The 19,745-nt window shown below is 42.7% G+C and overlaps 1 protein-coding gene across 4 annotated transcripts in view; it reads left to right on the forward strand.

The window, feature by feature from the left end:
- prdm16 (PR domain containing 16) overlaps window positions 1–19,745 on the forward strand; it is a 240,472-nt gene that overhangs the window by 194,910 nt on the left and 25,817 nt on the right. For all 4 annotated transcript variants that reach the window (XM_061783389.1, XM_061783368.1, XM_061783379.1 and 1 more), the window contains exon 4: window positions 13,222–13,362. In XM_061783389.1, the coding sequence (XP_061639373.1) occupies window positions 13,222–13,362 (141 nt within the window). The remainder of the gene's footprint in view (window positions 1–13,221; window positions 13,363–19,745) is intronic.

Consider the following 19,745-nt stretch of genomic DNA (forward strand, 5'->3'; position numbering starts at 1 on the left):
ATGTATACTTTTTCTACACTGCCTAACAAGGATTTTTTTTCTTACAATCTATGATCTTGTATTTGCTCTTTTTTGTCCCCGGAAGAACGGAACCACCGTGTTCTGAAACTCAGGAAGTGAATAACTCTCCTTTCTCAAAAGAGCCACACATTTCATTCTTTGCTGGAGTCCACTGAGTTATGGAGTGCTGTTTAGGGAGGTGGAAATAAATAATCTGTCCACTGCTTAAAACAAACACAACATCAAGCAGGTAACGCACTTATGAGAGACATAAAAGTCTTAGTTGTGCCAAACAAGCCTGCAAATGTAAGGAAAACACCATATTGTGGATATTCACTAGTATGGAAATAACCAGTTTTATAATAGTGGGGTTATACTTTTTTGTATGTGTGTGTGGACATGTAAACAAACTCAGCCGCATCGTCAAACTTTAGTTCCTGTCGCCCATAAACAGCTGTTTGCTAACTGTGTGTTTTCACCCAGCAATAAAGAGCTGTGTTTTTTCCTCCCAATATATATTGAAACATTTTCACTTACTTTGTTCTCCAGGGTCTGTTAACAATCATCATAAGTAATGCAGGTGCTGTACTGAATGTATATATGAAGGGTGGCGTATGTTAAAAAAAAGATTTTTTTAAAATAAAATAAAAGGGACACAGTGTGTATGACCCTGATGTACTGTTCATATATCTCCCCATTTAGCCAGCACCTGCTTGGCTGTAATGAGCCAATATATCTCCTCACTGATTGCCATAAATACATATAATAAAGCCGGGCCTGTAAAAAGGGTCCACAACAGTAAAACTGATGCATTTACTTTGAACGTGTCACCTGCACACAAAACATTTAGGGTGGAATACACACTAGCACACGCACGCACAGTCATTCTACACACATTCAGCCAGGCTTTTAATAAGAGGCTGTAAATAACAAAAGGCCATTTCATTAATGAGACCCCAGCCTGAAAACTCACTGCATGTCCCTTTTCACAGCTTGCGCGCTTCCTGTTTCAAGTTACTCGAACATGGCAAGACGTGTGCTGATTTGGCACACTTGCTGATTTAATTCTCTAAGCCCTTACTTTATTATTAGCACCACAGTTTTATGTGGATTTCAAAAGTAGGCCTCATCTGCTGCTACTGTAACAAGTATGATGAAATTCAGCTACTTGGTACCGTAACAATATCGATCCATCTTACATCATCACTAACTGGATATTGCATAAAAATAATGGGGTGACAGAGTTGTGCAACATATTGAAGTAGTTGATGCTAATTATGGCATTTTTTTAAACTAATTACACTTTGGAAAACTATAACATCAGGTAAACTTGCCCAATGCCAGTCCATTACAAAAGCTTTATCAAACTTCTGCCGTTCCAAAGATAATCTTGATTGACAGTGCCGTTGACTGACTATTATTTTTCTATAGTGTGGTAAGCTCTCAGGATCATGCAGTGCACTACTGCAAAGGACATCCAAAATAATACACATAATTTTAAATTAATACCTCTCTATATCACAATTCAGCATTATTCATTTTTAAAACACAATTATGCACGACCTGCAGCTGGGAGCTCCATTGGGCAGGAGAGCACAATGTTGTGAGCTTGTGACATCAACTATACACACATGCATGTGGTACACACACACACACACACACAAACACACACACATGCGTGCATGCACACCACAAACAATAGCAATGACTGCAGATGATTCTGATTTAAAGGAAGCCATTTGGATTATTAGTGAGCGTAGACACATTCTGACACTCACAATGTTTTCACACACACACACACGCACACACACACACACACACCTACACACACGCTGCCCAGATGGCTTTTACAAGGGCCCTGGCTGCCGGGTTTTTAATTATGTCACTATAGCTACACAGCCCAGATAAAATGGGTCACATTTAACACACTTTCATTCACCATCACACACATCACTCATACTGTACATTACACACAAATTTACACGTGTAAGCAAATAAACTAAACGACACCTTTAATTTGTATTTACAGTATACCTATTTAAGTATGTGTTTGTGTGTGCGTGTGTGTTACATGTGTGCGTGCGCGCGCGTGCACGTAATTCTTACATGTCTACCCTTTTTATATTGTTCACAAGTCCGTGTGCGGCTGTGGGGAACTTTCATTTCCAAGTCTGGTCTTTTATCTCGCATGTGAGGTCGCCCCCTAACTTCTTCAGGTGGAAGTGTATGCATTTTTCCTGTCTGTCTTTTGTACAGTTTTGACTCGTAAGGAGCAATTTGACTACATTTGAGGGTGATCACGATATAAAATTTGATCGCTGCTTATCGTCTTTAGATTTGTGGATAACAAGGTTTATCTTCCTGTCAACAGAGTCGTTTCCTTTATACTTTGGCTTCTTGGGAAGAGTGTAGCACAGACTGGTCATGTTTGCAGTGATTTTGAAATAGGGAAATATACACTCACAAGCCACAATATCAAGCACACTTGACCAAGCTACTGAGAGCCAATACAATGTATGTATCAAAATTGATAAAGATAATAATTCTTCATTATAAATGACACTTTAACATAGGTATTCATTTAACAAAATAGTCATTGTGGTGGTTGTAGTATGCAGTGGCACATAATTGCACTGTTTTGTGAAATATTTTGCTTACTTATTCACTGACATGAGATGGCCAAAATATTAGAAACGCCTCTCAGCATGAAGGAGCTCAATTCTACACCACTAGTGCAAACCACATTTATGAACTTACTGTTAAATGACTTCTTTAAAATGAATTTTGTATACAGCTGTTTGTTTTACTGTCGTTAGATTATGCAGGTGTACTTAATATTGTGCCCAGTGAGCATAAAGAAAACATCAATTTCTACTTGTTTAATTGTATTTAATTGTAGAATAAATGTGTCTGTATTAAATACAAGTAGACTGTGAACACAACCTAAACACTCTAACAAAGCAGTCTCGCATCTAAAGGACAATCACAGCTGAGCAGTGTTTCCATTTTGTGCCCTCACTCAAACTGAAAATAATATGCACCTTGTCGTCGGCAAGCAACTTTCCTTTTCTGATCCAGCCCCGCGCACCTCTCACATCCGTCACACGTAGCTGACGAAGGAGAGGGCATGTCGAGACATCCATTAAAGGTTCCGAGCTGTCAAAGGTTCCACTTTGTGAGGCAAGAAGCAAGAGGAGTGTCGTGCTCTTATCAGAGCTTCCTGTGGAGTTTTCTCTGCATCCTGTCCACTCCAAACGCTTCTCTTTTCACTCACAAGTACACTATATAAACTATGCTTTAACAGATTTTGGCATACATTTCTGGATTGTAAATGTTAGCATATAGAAGTCAATAGAAACATGAGTTTGTGTTCTCAGTGCTTTGATTGCCTCAAAAATTTTATCCATCCATCCATTTACTCCGCTTATCCGAGGTCAGGTCGCGGGGGCAGCAGCTTAAGCAGGGAAGACCAGACTTCTGTCTCCCCAGCCACTTCATCCAGCTCTTCCGGGGAGACCCAGAGGAATTCTTAGGCTAGTCGGGAGACATAGTTTCTCCAGCGTGTCCTGGGTCGTCCCCGGGGTCATGACTGGAACACCTCACCAGGGAGGCGTCCAGGAGGCATCCTAATCAAATGTCCAAGCCACCTCAACTGGCTCCTCTCAATGCACCAGAGCAGCGGCTCTACTCTGAGTCCCTCCCAAATGACCGAGCTTCTCACCCTATCTCTAAGGGAGATCCCGGACACCCTGCGGAGGAAACTCATTTGAGCCGCTTTTATCCGGGATCTTGTTCTTTCGGTCATGACCCACACCTCTTGACCAATTGAGAGCTTTGCCTTTCGGCTTGCAAAATTACAAAGTACAAAGTCTGCATCAGTTCAGAGGCTGCACTGTTCCGCCTGTCGATCTTCCGTTCCATTCTTCCCTCACTCGTGAACAAGATCCCAAGATACTTGAACCCCTCCACTTGGGGCTGGATCTCATTCCCAACCTGGAGAGGGCACGCCACACTTTTCCGACTGACGACCATGGTCTCTGATTTGGAGGTGCTGATTTTCATCCCAACCGCTTCACACTCGGCTCCAAACCGCTGCAGTGAGAGTCGGTGGTCACGGCTTGATGAAGCCAACATAACCACATCACCTCCAAAAAACAGAGATGCAATACTGAGGCCACCAAACCGGAACCCCTCAATGCCTCGGCTCCGGCTATAAATTCTGTCCATAAAAGTTATGAAGAGAATTGGTGACAAAGGCAAGCCTTGGCGGAGTCCAACCCTCACCGGAAATGAATCTGACTTACTGCCGGCAATGGGGACCAAACTCTGACACTGGTCGTACGGGGATCAAACAGCCCGTATAAGGGGGTTCGATACCCCATACTCCCGAAGTACCCCACACAGGACTCCCGGGGAACACGCTTCACATTTGGATGTGACCCGTTCCAGTGAGAGTTGGAGATCAACGGCTTGAAGAAGCCATCAGAACCACATCATCTGCAAAAAGCAGCAAGGTGATACTGATGTCATCAAACCGGACCCCCTCAGCACCTCAACTGCATCAATAAATTCTGTCCATAAAGGTAATGAACAGAATCAGTGACAAAGTCCACCCTTGGTGGAGTCTAACTCTCACTGGAAATTAATCTGATTTATTGTGGCCTAAACTCTGACATTGGTCATACAGGCACCGAACAGCCCATATCAGGCAGTCTGGTACCCCGTACTCCCGGAGCATTCCCCACAGGACTCCCTGAGGGACATGGTCGAATGCCTTCTCCAAGTCCACAAAACACATGTAGACTGGTTGGGCAAACTCCCATGCACCCTCAAGGACACTGCCATGTTATAGAGCTGGTCCACTGATCCACAGCCAGGACAAAAAACACAATGCTCCTCCTGAATCTGAGATACGACTTCCCGACGGACCCTCCTCTCCAGCACCCCTGAATAGACCTTACTAGGGAGGCTGAAGAGTGTGTTCCCCCTATAGTTGGAACACACCTTCCAGTCCCCCTTCTTAAAAAGGGGGAATACCACCCCAATCTGCCAATCCGGAGGTACTGTCCCCGATGTCCATGCAATGTTGCAGAGGCGTGTCATCCAGGACAGCCCCACAACATCCAGAGCCTTTAGGAACTCTGGGGGAATCTTGGGCCTTACCACCGATGAGATATTTAACCATCTTGGTGACTTCAGCCCCAGAGATAGAAGACCCCACATCAGAGACCGGAGACTCTGCTTCCTCATGGGAAGGCGTGTTGTTGGATTTGAGGAGATCTTCGAAGTATTCGCCCCAGCGACTCACAACGTCCCGAGTCGAGGTCAGCAACGCCCCATACCAACAATACACACTGTTGATGGTGCACTGCTTCCCCCTCCTGAGATGTCGGATGGTGGACCAGAAGTTCCTCGAAGCCGTCCTGAAGTTGTTCTCCATGGCCTGACCGAACTCCTCCCACGCCCGAGTTTTTGCCTCAGCGACCACCAAAACCGCATTCCGCTTGGTCACCCGGTACATATCAGCTGCCACAGGAGTCTCACAGGCCAAAAATGCCCAACATGACTTCTTCTTCACCTTGACGGCATCCGTCACCGCTGGTGTCCACCCACGGGTTCGGGGGTTGCCATCATGACAGGCACCGACCACCTTACGGCCACAGCTCTGGAGATGCGGAACATGGTCCACTCGGACTCAATGTCCCCCGCCTCCTTGGGAACGTGAGCAAAGTTCTGTCGGAGGTGGGAGTTGAAAATCCTTCTGACAGGGGATTCTGCCAGACGTTTGCAGCAGACCCTCACAATACGTTTGGGCCTCCAAAAAGGGTGGGTACTCTGAACTGCCGTTTGGTGCATAGGCACAAACAACAGTCAGAACCCGTCCCCCCACACGAAGGCGGAGGGAGGCTACCCTCTCCACCGGGGTGAACCCCAATGTACAGGCGCCAAGCTGGGGGGCAATAAGTACACCCACACCTGCTCACCGCCTCTCACCCTGGGCAACTCCAGAGTGGAAGAGAGTCCAACCCCTCTCGAAAGGACTGGTACCAGAGCCCAAGCTGTGTCTTTGGAGGTGAGCCCGAATATGTCTAGTCGGAACTTCTCATCCTCACACACTAGCTCGGGCTCCTTCCACGCCAGAGAGGTGATGTTCCACGTCCCTAGAGCCAGCCTCTGTAGCCAGGGATCGGACAACCAAGGTCCCTGACTTCGGTCACCGCCCAGCTCATTATGCACCGACCCCTATGTCCCCCCACATGGGAAGAGGGACCCACATTACGCTTTCGGGCTGTGCCCGCCTGGGCCCCTTCGGTGCAGACCTGGCCAGCAGGTCCTCGCCTGCAAGCCCAACCTCCAGGCCTGGCTCCAGAGGGGGGCCCGCTGACCCGCGTCCGGGCAAGGGAAAACGCGATTCCATCGATTTACCAATCGTAGGGAGTCTTTTAGCCATGCTTTGTCTGGTCCCTCACCTAGGACCTGTTTGCCAAAGGTGACCCTGCCAAGGGCATAAAGCCCCAGACAACTTTTCTCATAGGATCGCTGGGACACACAAACCCCTCAACCACGATAAGGTGATTGCTCAAGGAGGAGCGAAGATTTTAATACATTGAAAAATTTTACTAAAAAAAATTTATGACGAAATTTAATACATGATTGTCACAGTTATGGGTACCAATTTAAAAAGTCATTGGCTAATTTGTTGGATTTTATTCTTCCTTTTTCAACATTTACAAGACAATTTACAGGTCAATACTTGGGTACGGAAAAGAAATGCAATTCAGTTTTAATAAAATTACAGTGGAGCCATGAGATACAAGTGACCCAACTTCCAAGTTTTTCAAGATAGGAGTTGGCATTCGGCCAATTTGTTTTGCTTTTACTTGACCAACTTGAGGTACGAGCGCTGTATGATGGCAGTAAACTTAATTCAGCACAGCTCACTTCACAATAAGCATCAATTTGACAAATAGTAAACATTTAATCAAAAACAGGCTTCAAGCTGTTTAATGCCACTCCCAGTTGACGTTTCATGTCAAAGCAATGTTGCCTTAGCAACGGCCCGCTAACTTATTGCTAACATATAATAGTGCCATTGACGTGCTGAAGGTTAGCATCGATAGTTTAGGTTCAAAACCATTTAAGCATCGGATATTTGAACACAATCAAGCAACACATATTCTTATATTCTTTATATTCTACAAAAAATACTCATATTACAGCATCTTACAGAGTCACTTACAGTAATAGTGGAAGAAGTGCCATTCTTCTTTGTTTGTGTCTGCATATCTGGATTAAACTGCTTCCCGATGGCCAAAACGGGAAGAGCAGAAAGAGCAGCACAATGAATTGAAACATTAATGATGCACAAAGAGTTTGAGCCTTTACATTCTCTTTAATGGCATCATAGTTTTTATGAAGTACAACATTACAGAGTTCTTTTTTTCCTCATTAAAAAACAATCACAAAAATTTGAGGGTTTTGGGGGTGGTGAGAATGGATCAATGGCATTTCCATTCATTTCAATGGAGAAAGATTTATTTGAGATATGGGTGGTCACAGATAAATTTAACTTGTATCTGAAGACACCACTGTATGTACATTGTCTTTTAGCTGAAATGGAAAAGCCGTTATAGAAATTATGGCAGGCTGAAGATTCAGTTAGACGCATTCTCACAAGAATTAGTGGTTAGTAATTAATTTAAAAAATTAGAGGTTTACTCAAAATGCATAGTATTTTCTTTTTTCTTATTGTTAATGATTGTGAAAATAATATGTCTGTTCATAAATTTGCCAATTCCACCCACTTTGAAACTGAAATAAATTCAGAAAATTGTCCGCTTAAATGTGATATAGTGCTTACATGGAGCCAGGCCTTCTTCCCCAATAGGACATGTGAGGATGTGGGGAGGAAAAATGAAACGGAAAAGGTAAATAAACAAACAATCAGCTGTGGGCTTGTTCTGGCTCTCCCTCTCTGTTGCACCTCATTTGTAGCCTTATAAATCAGGCTTCCACCTGGAGACAGGGTGTTAGTAGGCCTCCTCAACAACATACGCACACATGTACACTTACAAAGACACACAGGTCTGCTGCTCATTAATCCACCATCAGACCCTCGGGTGCATAGTGAATTGTAGTGAGAGGGGTGGAAGTCATAAGTGTGTATGAACTGCAACATGCTCAGTGTGTAAGCATGTGAAAGTTCTGCTTGCCTGCCACCCTTGCCACGCCCTTTCACCCTAAAAAAGCAACAACAAAAAAGTGGTTCCACCTGTGTGCAAGTTTTTTTTTTCTCGTTGACCTCTAAACATGAGCAATACCAGTCATACTGTTAACTCTAGCTCTCTCTCTCTCGAGATCTCTCTATATATCTCTTTCTATGGCAAGTCCACTCTGACAGCCGTCTCAAAGAAACATATTAGGGAGAGAGTAATAGATGTTGGTGGGTGTGGATGACCTCCGTGGGTGGGAGACATAGCACTGTTTAGTTTTCAGTGACTGTTTTTTTACACACAAAGGCCTGGGCTCAATCAGGCAGTGTGTTTAACTCATAAAGTGGAAGCAAAAGACAACAGTAACTGTAAGGAGGGAATATGATTTCAGATTCGTATTCACATCGATTCAGTAAAAGTAGCAAATACTGTTTTTTTATTATTATCACGTTTTAGCACAAATGACAACACCTTTGTTCACATACACAAACAACAAAAAAATGTGTATGCCAGGCCAGTTGGTGGTATTGTCATTTTTAAAGCAACAATACATCCATCCATCCATCCATTTTCTGAACCGCTTCTCCTCACTAGGGTTGCGGGCGTGTTCGAGCCTATCCCAGCTATCATCGGGCACGAGGCGGGTACACCCTGAACTGGTTGCCAGGCAATCGCAGGGCACAAATAAACAAACAACCATTCGCACACACATTCAAACCTACGGGCAATTTAGAGTTTTGAATTAACCTACCTTGCATGTTTTTGGGATGTGGGAGGAAACCGGAGTGCCCGGAGAAAATCCACGCAGGCACGGGGAGAACATGCAAACTCCGCACAGGCGGGGCTGGGGATTGAACCCAGGTCCTCAGAACTGTGAGGCTGAAATACATACTATGTGCATATAGTCTACACTAAACACAACATACAGGTATTGTGTATTGACTACTCATTTTCATCTGAACATCAAAATATTCATGTGCAATGAGGCTAATGGATACTACCTTGCCAGAATGATTTAAATGCACTAGAACTATAATTTTCAGTATTATTATTATGATGCGCCAAAATGAAAATTGTTTCCCGAGATCAAAAACCGAAACCGAGGAACCCAAGGCCAGCAACCGAAACCCGCCGAAACACCAAAATATATTATCAATCAATCAATCAAACTTTATTTCTAGGCGCTTTTCATTAAAAAATGCAACACAAAGAGCTTTACTTAATTAAGTTATAAAAATAACTCAAACCTGCCAATTATTGAGTATAAAACTATGCCAATTATTAGTGAAATTGCATTTATGGCTCTGACTACAGAGCTGCCAACGTATAGAAATTAACTTCCATAACAATTTGTCTGAATTTCCATATTTTTAAAATTAGGTTAAGAACATTACCATGGGACAGTTATTGCAGTATATTATGTAATAGGATACACATTCGGCATACTTCTCAATTTCACAACATAATCATTGTTCTATAATTGTAATTGTTAATAAATTATGGCTAACCCAGCCACGACTGTGTGGAGTTTGCATGTTCTCCCCATGACTGCGTGGGTTTTCTCCGAGGACTCCAGTTTCCTCCCACGTCCTAAAATGGTAGGTTAATTGAAGACTCTAAAATTGCCCATAGGTGTGAATATACACTGAACAAAAATATAAACGCAACACTTTTATTTTTGCTCCCATTTTTTGTGAGCTGGACTCCAAGATCTAAAACATTTTCTACATACACAAAAGGCCATTTCCCTCAAATATTGTTCGCAAATCTGTTTAAATCTGTTTTAGTGAGCATTTCTTCTTTGTCAGCCACAATAAAAGGCCACTCTGAAATTTGCAGTGTTTATATTTTTGTTCAGTGTAATTGCGAATGGTTGTTCGTTTATTTGTTGCCTGGGATTAGCTGGCGACCAGTTCAGGGTGTACCCTGCCTCTCGCCCAAAGGCAGCTGGGATAGGCTCCAGCACACCCGTGACCCAAGTGAGGATGAGCGTTATGGAAAATGGATGGAAGATTTAATATATGAATGTACTTTTAAATGATAGGTTCATTTTCTCGAGTGACGTAGCAGCGGTGACATACTAATTCGTTTCCAGTTTCCGATCCCTGTTATGTCTGTCTCGCATCGTACTGTATATTACAGTATTCTCCTCTGTAAACATGTACTAATTTACCTGCTATTTTGCTTTACAGAGTTAGGTTATCTCCGCTATAACGCGGTTCCAGCCCGACCAATCTGACAAGTATACTGTGCTACCCAATCATTTTGGTGTTTTGCGACTTCATGTGATAGCTTAGTGATTAGCATGGCTGACAACAGACGCGACATTCCCTGCGTGGCTCGGCATCGTATTTAGTCACGTAAGATGTAGCTCGTAGGTAGCTGGGGTGGCACAAAATCCCATGCAACAAGCATTCCCCTTACTCGAACAGCGAAAAACAGCTACGTCGGGCGAAAATCGGGACACTCCGTTTGGGCCAGTAGCCACTAGCATGATGACGGAAAAGTCACGTGGTTCCCATAATTCATTGCGAGATGCAAATTTGAATTATTACAGTAAAAAGAGCAGCAATACAGAACAGCAGTACTCTATGGGGCATTCCGCTGGCAAAACTACACGACATCTATTACGATACCACTGAATCCCGTCGTTTACGATCACTGGCCTTTATCTTATTAAATCAAACACTGTCAAGGAGGAGGGACCAGGAAAAGTGTCACATGTCAACGTGAGCGGATACACTCGTTCCCTTGGGGACGATAATAACAATGGATCGCCCCAATGTATTGTGGTGAGGAAAAAAAATAACAAAAAAGAGAAAATATGTGGTGTCATCACCGGTGCTTGGGATTGGGCTGGCCACTCAAGAAGAGCTTGAGGTATGTTCACATACTTTTAATACGGCTCGCAAGCAGGTAATGTTATCTAGCCTAGCAAGCTAGTGCTAGCACTAATGTTTGTACGTAAACATGCCAGCGTTCTGTCGAATCATGCTCTAAAGCATTGGTTAAGCATTGTTTGGTATTGGTTCATGCACGTGAGTAAACAACGTCGCTCAAGTATGTTGACAATTACGCAATCCTATTGGTCAACGTCAAGGTGTGCTGTCAGAGCGATGTCGTTGACATGTCACACTACACGGAAGACAGCCAATAAAAATCTAACATACTAGACTTTTCATTTTGGCGTCGTAGAGCTATCGTCGGGCCAAATGGTTGGTTGTGGATTATGTCACACTGCAAGAAGTCTACTGCACTCGCATCGGATACATATCCGATTTATATCCACATATGAAAGACCCCTGGGTTGGATATGAAAAAATCGGAATTCTATTCTTCACATCGATGTGGAAATCTCTGATACAAGGCACATAAGACAAAAAAATCTGAATTAACCTGCAGTGTGAACATAGCCTTATTGGCACTCCAGCTACAAACAAATATATAAGGGGTGTCCTCACACCTCAGCTCTAAACCATGCACACATGTAATTGTGTGTATCTGGACAAGCACGCATGCACCAGTTCTTTCACACCTCTGACCAGACACTTTACATATTTACCCTCCAAAATCGACACCTGCACCCCCAGCCCATGAAAAAGCTTTCACCCACACAACAAGAACATGACCGTTCACACTTTACGAGCTGGAAGAAAAACATGACTTTGAAAACCGTTACCAGTTCTCCGAGTTCATGAACTGTGCACATCTAAAAACGTCAAGCAGCTTGTTGGTTCTTCTCCATTGCACCTTGAGTTCCTTGTGAATACCACGATTAGAAGGGTCACGCTCACTCGAGGCCATCGCTGAGTCAGTCAGATTGGGGGTTGTAATTAGCCCAGTAGCTCTGTGTCAGGCTAGTTTTCTCTGGAGGATACACACAGGCGTGGTGTAACATGTAGCATGGGGGTGAAATCAGAGCGTCCCACTTTTGTTTGGTAGAGCGGATGAGGTTGGAAATTTTAACGAAGTGAATGTTTTTTCCTTTTCATTTTTGACACATCTCATCTGCAGCTGACAATGTTGTCAAAACAATTTTCTTCACATTTCAAAAAGGACAGAATTAGTGTCATTAGTGCATGCCAGGAAAGGAGTTGGTAATGGTACTCTGTGAGGAAACACCACACGTGTACCAACTGCTTGTCCTGCCAGTTCTTATCTTAAAGCATTTTATTATCTGCAGTCATCTTAAATGTGAGATCATAATTTGATGTGAGATGAACAATAACTGCTCTGTGGTCGACCATTGTTGTTTTGTTTCCAAAGTACTAGTACACACTGGACACGAAACACACGTTCTCCATTTTCACAGACAACCATATTTTTTCCAGATAGTGTGGAAGTGAGATGATATTTCTACTTTGAGACATAGTTTCAAATGTGTGCATTTTCAGGATTTCAAACATGGACGATGGACCAAATTAAATGAAAAACTTTTTCAAACGTATATGTACCGTATATCATATAAATGGCCCCTAAAATCTCCTCTTACTGCAATCAAAAGGAGAGTTCACCGTTCAATGTTGTATTCGCATTTAAGCAACAATCCATTGTTAACGCCTTCCTTCCTCATGTTTTACTCTGCAACATCCACTCTTTTTTCCATCCACTTCCTCCCACATTGCTACTTCTATCTAAAGTCATTCTTGGTGAAAGCGGGTAACATGAATCCATCTCTCCTAGTCTCAGGGGGGAAGCAGGGGTTACAAAGGGTGATCAATATGTGCCAGAGATAGTCTTTTGACAAGTCAAAGAAGGCACAGTTAGTCAGCTCCCTCCTCCTTTCGCCACAATAGTCCCCTTCCTTACCTTTTGCTCCCATTTGTTGGGTCGACAAGGTTAGCTGGCCTATTGACCGCTATCAAATTCCTAGATGTCATCTACATTAGAATCTTTATCAACACTCTCCCAATTGAAGCAAACTATTAATTATTTGGTAGCTGAGTGAACTTTGCCGTGCATTGTCAATTTCTGCTTTTCTAAAATTGGACCTGTTGCTCCTGAACAGGTGGTGGACGACATAGGCAACATCAAGTTTTCTCTGGACACAGGCCCCGACACCCCCGGCAACAGCTGGCTCAAGTATGTCCGCTCCGCCCCTTCGTTTGAGGAGCAGAACCTAGCCGCCTGCCATCTCACTGGAGACCAGGTGAGTGTCCCGCTTGGATTTGGGGTCCACAAAAGAGACACATTGTTGTGTTGTCTTTCTCCCACTGCAGTGAATGCTGCTTTGCTTTCCTGTTTCCCATCCACTCAGAGTGATTAGTGGGTTCCTATATGTGTTGTGTGTTTACCATTGTGGCTGCAAAATATGTTTGTTGGTTTGTTAGAACCAAGGAATGGTTCTATTGTGTGGCTGTTGCTGGGCCAGTTGCCAGGGCTATTAGGAAGTGACACATGTAACGAAGCTGAAAGAACAGCCCAACACTCATCAGACTCATAAAACTATCACCCGAAGAAGTTGGACAATCCGTTTATCTGTTGTTTGCACCTTCTCCTTACTGGCAGAGAGATTTGGAAACACACTGAACTGTGGGGATTTGTCTCTTGAGCAAATAATAAATCAGTCAGACTTTGTGCTCGATGACATAGCTGCCCCTTATTCTTCGGAGTCCACACTTCAGTCTGTTTTAATCAAACTTCAGTTCATTTCCTTCCTTAGTGCAGTTTGTTTGGTCAGGTGTTACCACAGACATCAGAACTCAGGTGCAGACCAAACCAACCACACCTTAATTGGTGCAGATCATCTTTGACCTTAATCCGCTCCAACTTGCAAATGAACCAATCAGGTTTGACCATAAGCGGCTTAATGTGACATTAAGACATGTAGTAAACCCATGAAACCAGTGACTTACCGATAATTAGGGGTATCAATCAAAAATGTTCGATACTGGTACCAATACATATACTGATACGTTCACTTCAACACGGGTTTCTGAACGATACTTCTTTCTATACCAAATTCATGAAATCTATTGAAACAAGACAATTACATGACACATTGGTGTGCAAATCTTGAGTTTTATTTTTGAGCTTCTGTATTTTTTCCACTCCAATGAGTTTTCTTAGATCAAAAAATTTACATTTTCAAGTGTAAAAAATAACTGTTGCAAACAAGAGAGAGGGCACTGCCTAATGCTCACTGCTACATCTTGAGGACATATCTCAGCATATCTGCTTTCTCAGGACACAGACAATCTTGCTCCTGGATGATGGTGTCTCCAGCAGGAGAAAATGTACACTGTGAGGGTGTGGATGAGGCTTGCAAACAGCTACCTGGTAGCCAGGTTGCTAGCATTGGCGGAGTGTCCCTCGAATTCCACCACCAGCTCACTGGATTCACTGGGGTTCGGGTAGATGACAGACCTCTGTACCGCTGTGTCTCATCCTGAACATTCTCTGAGGTGCTGACAGTGTTATTTTAATTTTCATTTCCTCATCAGCAAATAGCTCATCAAGGGCAGAGAGATTAGTCTTCTTCTAGAAAGTAGAAGAAAAAAGAAAATCAGGGTAGATGCCAACACACTAATTGTGTTCTGAAAATGAAACGGGGGTGAGAACAGGATTTCTTAGTACTAGTACTTAGTACTCATTTTTATTTTACCAGTGTTGCTACTGTAGCTGTATGGAGTCCTCATCACCTGAAGCTAAGCTTTATCTGTTACTGTCAATGTTTAGTTAGCTTTTGATTTAGCTAGCTACATATCCATAAAATAAACAGACATAGTAATATCTTAAATTTGTCGTTACATAAATCCCAGGATAATTCACCGCTCAATGCACATAATACGTTGCAGTAATGTTAAGTTCACAAACATTAATTAGTTGGCCAGATTCCGCTGAACGTAAATTTACCTGTTGAAATTCCAGACAGTGCGGCATCCTCTGTAACCTACTCTCGGATGAACCGGAGTTCGTTGGTGGAGATTTTGAATCAGGCCACTCTAGCTCTGTATCATTCAAGGAGGTGGATGGCTGCTGTCTGCTTCCCTTTAAGTTGAACAGAAACACTTTATCAGAGCTGTCAAATGTTACGAAACAGCCGTTATTTTGTAGCCAAAACTGATTTTTCCGGATATTGGAAAAAATAAATCCAGCATCTGACATTACCGGCGCGTCTACATTGAACGGCTGCTTGGTGCAAACGCTATTAATTATGCCCCCCAGCTGCCAAGCCGCAGAGGCGAACGTTCTCTTTGCGTCTGGTGTCAATGCATTGTAAGTCACTGATCATCGCCTCCATGGTAGTGAATAAGCTACACTTCTTACCATGCGTTTTACAAGTGTCATGAAGCGAGGACGAGGAGTTGGATAAGCAAAGACATTGTCAAAGCCATGCTAATTGCTAAGCTATCGTTACATGCTGTCACAAAGCATCGTAATTAGTGATTTGGTTATACAGCACACCTGTCACATACGTCTGGCTGGAACTGCGTTTTCGCGGAGAGTAACTTTGAACAACAAAATAACAGGGCAATTCATACGTGTACAGAGATATGAATATAAAATAATACATATCCACACAGGATGCCATGTCTGAACTCGAAATTAATTAGTATGTCACTGTACATGTCACTTCAGAACGGGGGCAGGTTAAAAGTATATTATGATGATTAATAAATATTTGTAATATAAGATAACCTTTATTAGTCCCACAGTTCGTAAATTGGCATCATTTCCGTAGCAATTGTGGATATAGGAAATATTAATATATAATATAAAAAGCATGCAAGTCGTGTACAAGAAGTACATTGCACAAAATAGAAACCAAAACTATTGCCCATACATAAACTATCCAACTCAATTTATCAGCAATGTTTTTTATTCATTTATTTATTTTGTAAAATAGAGTGGGCGGCACGGTGGACGACTGGTTAGAGCGTCAGCCTCACAGTTCTGAGGACCCCGGTTCAATCCCCAGCCTCGCCTGTGTGGAGTTTGCATGTTCTCCCCGTGCCTGCGTGGGTTTTCTCCGGGCACTCCGGTTTCCTCCCACATCCCAAAAACATGCATTAATTGGAGACTCTAAATTGCCCGTAGGTGTGACTGAGTGCGAATGGTTGTTTGTTTGTATGTGCTCTGCGATTGGCTGGCAACCAGTTCAGGATGTACCCCGCCTCCTGCCCAATAATAGCTGGGATAGGCTCCAGCACGCCCGCGACCCTAGTGAAGAGAAGCGGCTCAGAAAATGGATGGATGGATAAAATAGAGTGCTGAGTTTTAATTTTGAAGTTTGAGATCTGATTAATCTGGTTTATTATACTTGGGTTTTTTTGTTCATTTGTTTTTTCAGAGTTGAAAACAGAATTGGCAAAGGCGAATAAATCCATAGACGCAGATATTTTTGATGATGGCATGTCGAAATCTCATATGCTGGTAATTTGATTCAGGCTGCAACTGCATCCACCATTGCAACGTTGATGTAATAAAAACATTAAAATGCCAAATATTGAAGCCATAATTTATTAATGATAATGATGATCATTGCCTCACTGTCATGTTCTTGACTAAAGGTTGAAAATGTGGAAATTCAGACAAATTTGGACAAATTGATGTGGAAGTGAATTTTTATAGGTTGGTAGCTCTGCTTTATGCTCCTAAATTGATTACATGCACGGTCAGGTGCGTCATCAAATTTGTTTTGCTGCTAGCCTTCGCAACAGTGTTTTTTTGCATTTATTGGCATCAACACTTACTCTATGTATGTCTTTTTCCTGGTTACCGCAACCATGTTTAACGTTACAGCCAATCATTTGCAGCATTTTCAGCTCATGTGCAAGTGATTAAGCTCTGGGTACTGAAACTTAGCACCGAAAGTCGAGGCACCAATACTCAGTACTACCGAAGCATTTCGGTGAGTGTCGTGTCATAAAAGAACTGTTCAATACCCAGCCCTACTTAATGAATCCGTCTTTTGTTTAGCATGTATGAGGCTACAATGTCCCATAGAAACTCTCTCAAATTCTTGTAAAAACCTTCCCAGACGTGAAAACTGTTTTATATAGAAAATGGATGGACTTACGTCATATTTTCTTCTCCAATATTAATTGGCCATGTGTTCAATGCTGTCAGCAATTTTACATTACCTTAGGGCTCGAACGTCTTCAATGTACTCAGCTATTTCTGGCTCTGTTACTTATATGGGCTACATTTCACTAGCCTCCGGGCTACAGTGCATTACAGAATGTTTGTGCCAAGCCAAAGAAAGGCTGCAGATCACAAGTGGAGTATGCATATACTGAATTTTTACCTTATCCGATTTAAAAAATGCAAGAAACCACACATGACAACAAAAAAATTACCGTGTTTTTGCTGTGAATATATTGTGGGGTTTACTCGACATGACCAGCACAACACGCCACACACATAACGAGATCTCCACATACAATTGTGAGTCTCCTCCACCAAACCAGGTGTCTTTCGTAGTACCAAGACTGACCTGTGAGAGGCAGTGTGGTGCCACAAGGAATCCAGACTGCCAGAAAATACAATGAAAAAGAAAGAGCAGTAGAAACAACCAGACGCAATCTGTGGATCGGCCAAACTTGTTGTTGACCACACACGTAAAGATTTTAAAGAATTATGGTAAATATTGAACAGGTTCAACATTTACGATTGTCTCCCCGATCATCGACTGTTTTTAGAGCAGGAGGAAACATCACTCTGAAAACACCCTAAACCTCGGGATAATAGCTCAGGATAATATTTTACATCCAAGACATCCAAGAATCGGATGGTGAATGCTCAAATTAGGCCCGATTGTCAGTATGTGTGTTAGTACTGGTAGTGTAGTGGTACATGCTGCTGCCTTTTGTGCTAAGAAAATGAGTGGTTTGTGACAGAAAGGGAAACCAGCGTAAAAACTGCACTAAACAAATCATGCAAGTACTTCGCTTTAGCGACCCCCGATGGGACAAATCGAATGTGGCATCGGTATATATGTACCCTGGTTTCGAGACAATAAAACTAGTTGTACAAACTGGTTAATGACTTATTGCTCGGAACAAAGCGTGGTGGACTCCTATCTGTTTTGCATCTGAATGAGCAAATGGAATGTAAGAGAAGTGAAACTTGCCCTTGAATGGTATAAGATGACATGACATGCGAGATGACAGTGGTACGACAGGAGCCAAATGCTTCCATATGACTCGCCTGTGTGTTTCAACATTCCTGTCACTCTACTCTTATTTGTTTCCTAATCCGTGCCTGCATAGCTGGGTCCGCCTTGTGCCTTGCCTCTCTTTTGTCTCCTTTCTCCATCCTCGAGTCTTGACCTGCCACCTGTCACTCTGTCACACGGAGGGGATGGGCCACCATGTCCATTTAAGCTTCAGACATTTCGAAAGAAAAAGGGAGACCGGCTTGGAGCAAATCAGAAGGAACACATGGGGCCTCTGAGATTGACAAGCACCAATTGGCTGGCGACACCAACCTGCCTAATCCTTTTAAGATTTTCACATCAGTGCCCCCTGCCACTGCCGTACAATGTCAAATGAAAGAATCAGCGCACCATCAAAAATTTGGCAGAATTAGTGGACCCAGCAAAGGTCAGGTGTTCTGTTGCTTTTTGATGCGTTTTGCAGTTTTTACGTGGCAAATGGCTTTGCTTTTGTTTTCCTTGCCACTAGTTTGTCACAGTTATGAGCCCATCATTTATTTACACAACATGTGGTCACTCACTGCTTAAATGTGTTTTTTAGGAGCGCATACAGTGATTTCCCCTCTCCAGTCTTTTACATGCACAATGCATGAGTTTATGGAAATGTGTGCACTGGAAATTCAAAGGCAGGCCTTGAAAGGAAAAAAAAACAAAAACAAGTGGGTTTGGGCTGTTTGTTTATTATTTTCTTACTGTTGTATGTTGTAAGCCGAAGATAAATGCAACATTGTTAATCATTAATTTTCCTGGTCATGGTTTAATTTGGCTCATGTATTTATATAGTTTAGCCTCGCTCATGGTTTTCCCACTTGTGAATGGTGGGCTGTCCTCCCACTGAAATATTCAAAGCGCTTCAATGATGGCCTCCCAATTGTTCTCCATCCAAAACTGTGGTGCACTCGTTCATTGGCTCTGAGGCAAAGTTGCATCTGGTGAGAGGGAAAAATACTGAGAGTGGTGCAATATGTGTGGTTGATGTGGGTTGATTTGACAGAGAACCTTTGCACTTCTATCCATTCCTTCATTACCTGTGTTGGGAAGTGTTGTGAACCCTGTTTTATCTGCCCTTCTACCCCCGGATGGATTTATCAATAGACACACACACACACACCCACACACAGGCTACAAAAACATTATTTTTCGCTTCAATTAATTTATTATGACAAGTTAAAAAAAAGAACTGATCAAATTTACAGACTGAAAAAAAAGTATTTTGAATTTGCCTAATTCAAGTATGTACATCAGCTGCACATTAAAATGAGTTAAACTAGCATATATTATTTGATTACATTTGAGGAAAACAGGGGGAAATTACATCAGTTTACTACATTTTAATCATGTGCAACAGACTGATTTCAGTGCAGTTGTGTAAA

Source organism: Phyllopteryx taeniolatus, chromosome 1, assembly GCF_024500385.1.
Source record: "Phyllopteryx taeniolatus isolate TA_2022b chromosome 1, UOR_Ptae_1.2, whole genome shotgun sequence".
NCBI lineage: Eukaryota > Metazoa > Chordata > Actinopteri > Syngnathiformes > Syngnathidae > Phyllopteryx > Phyllopteryx taeniolatus.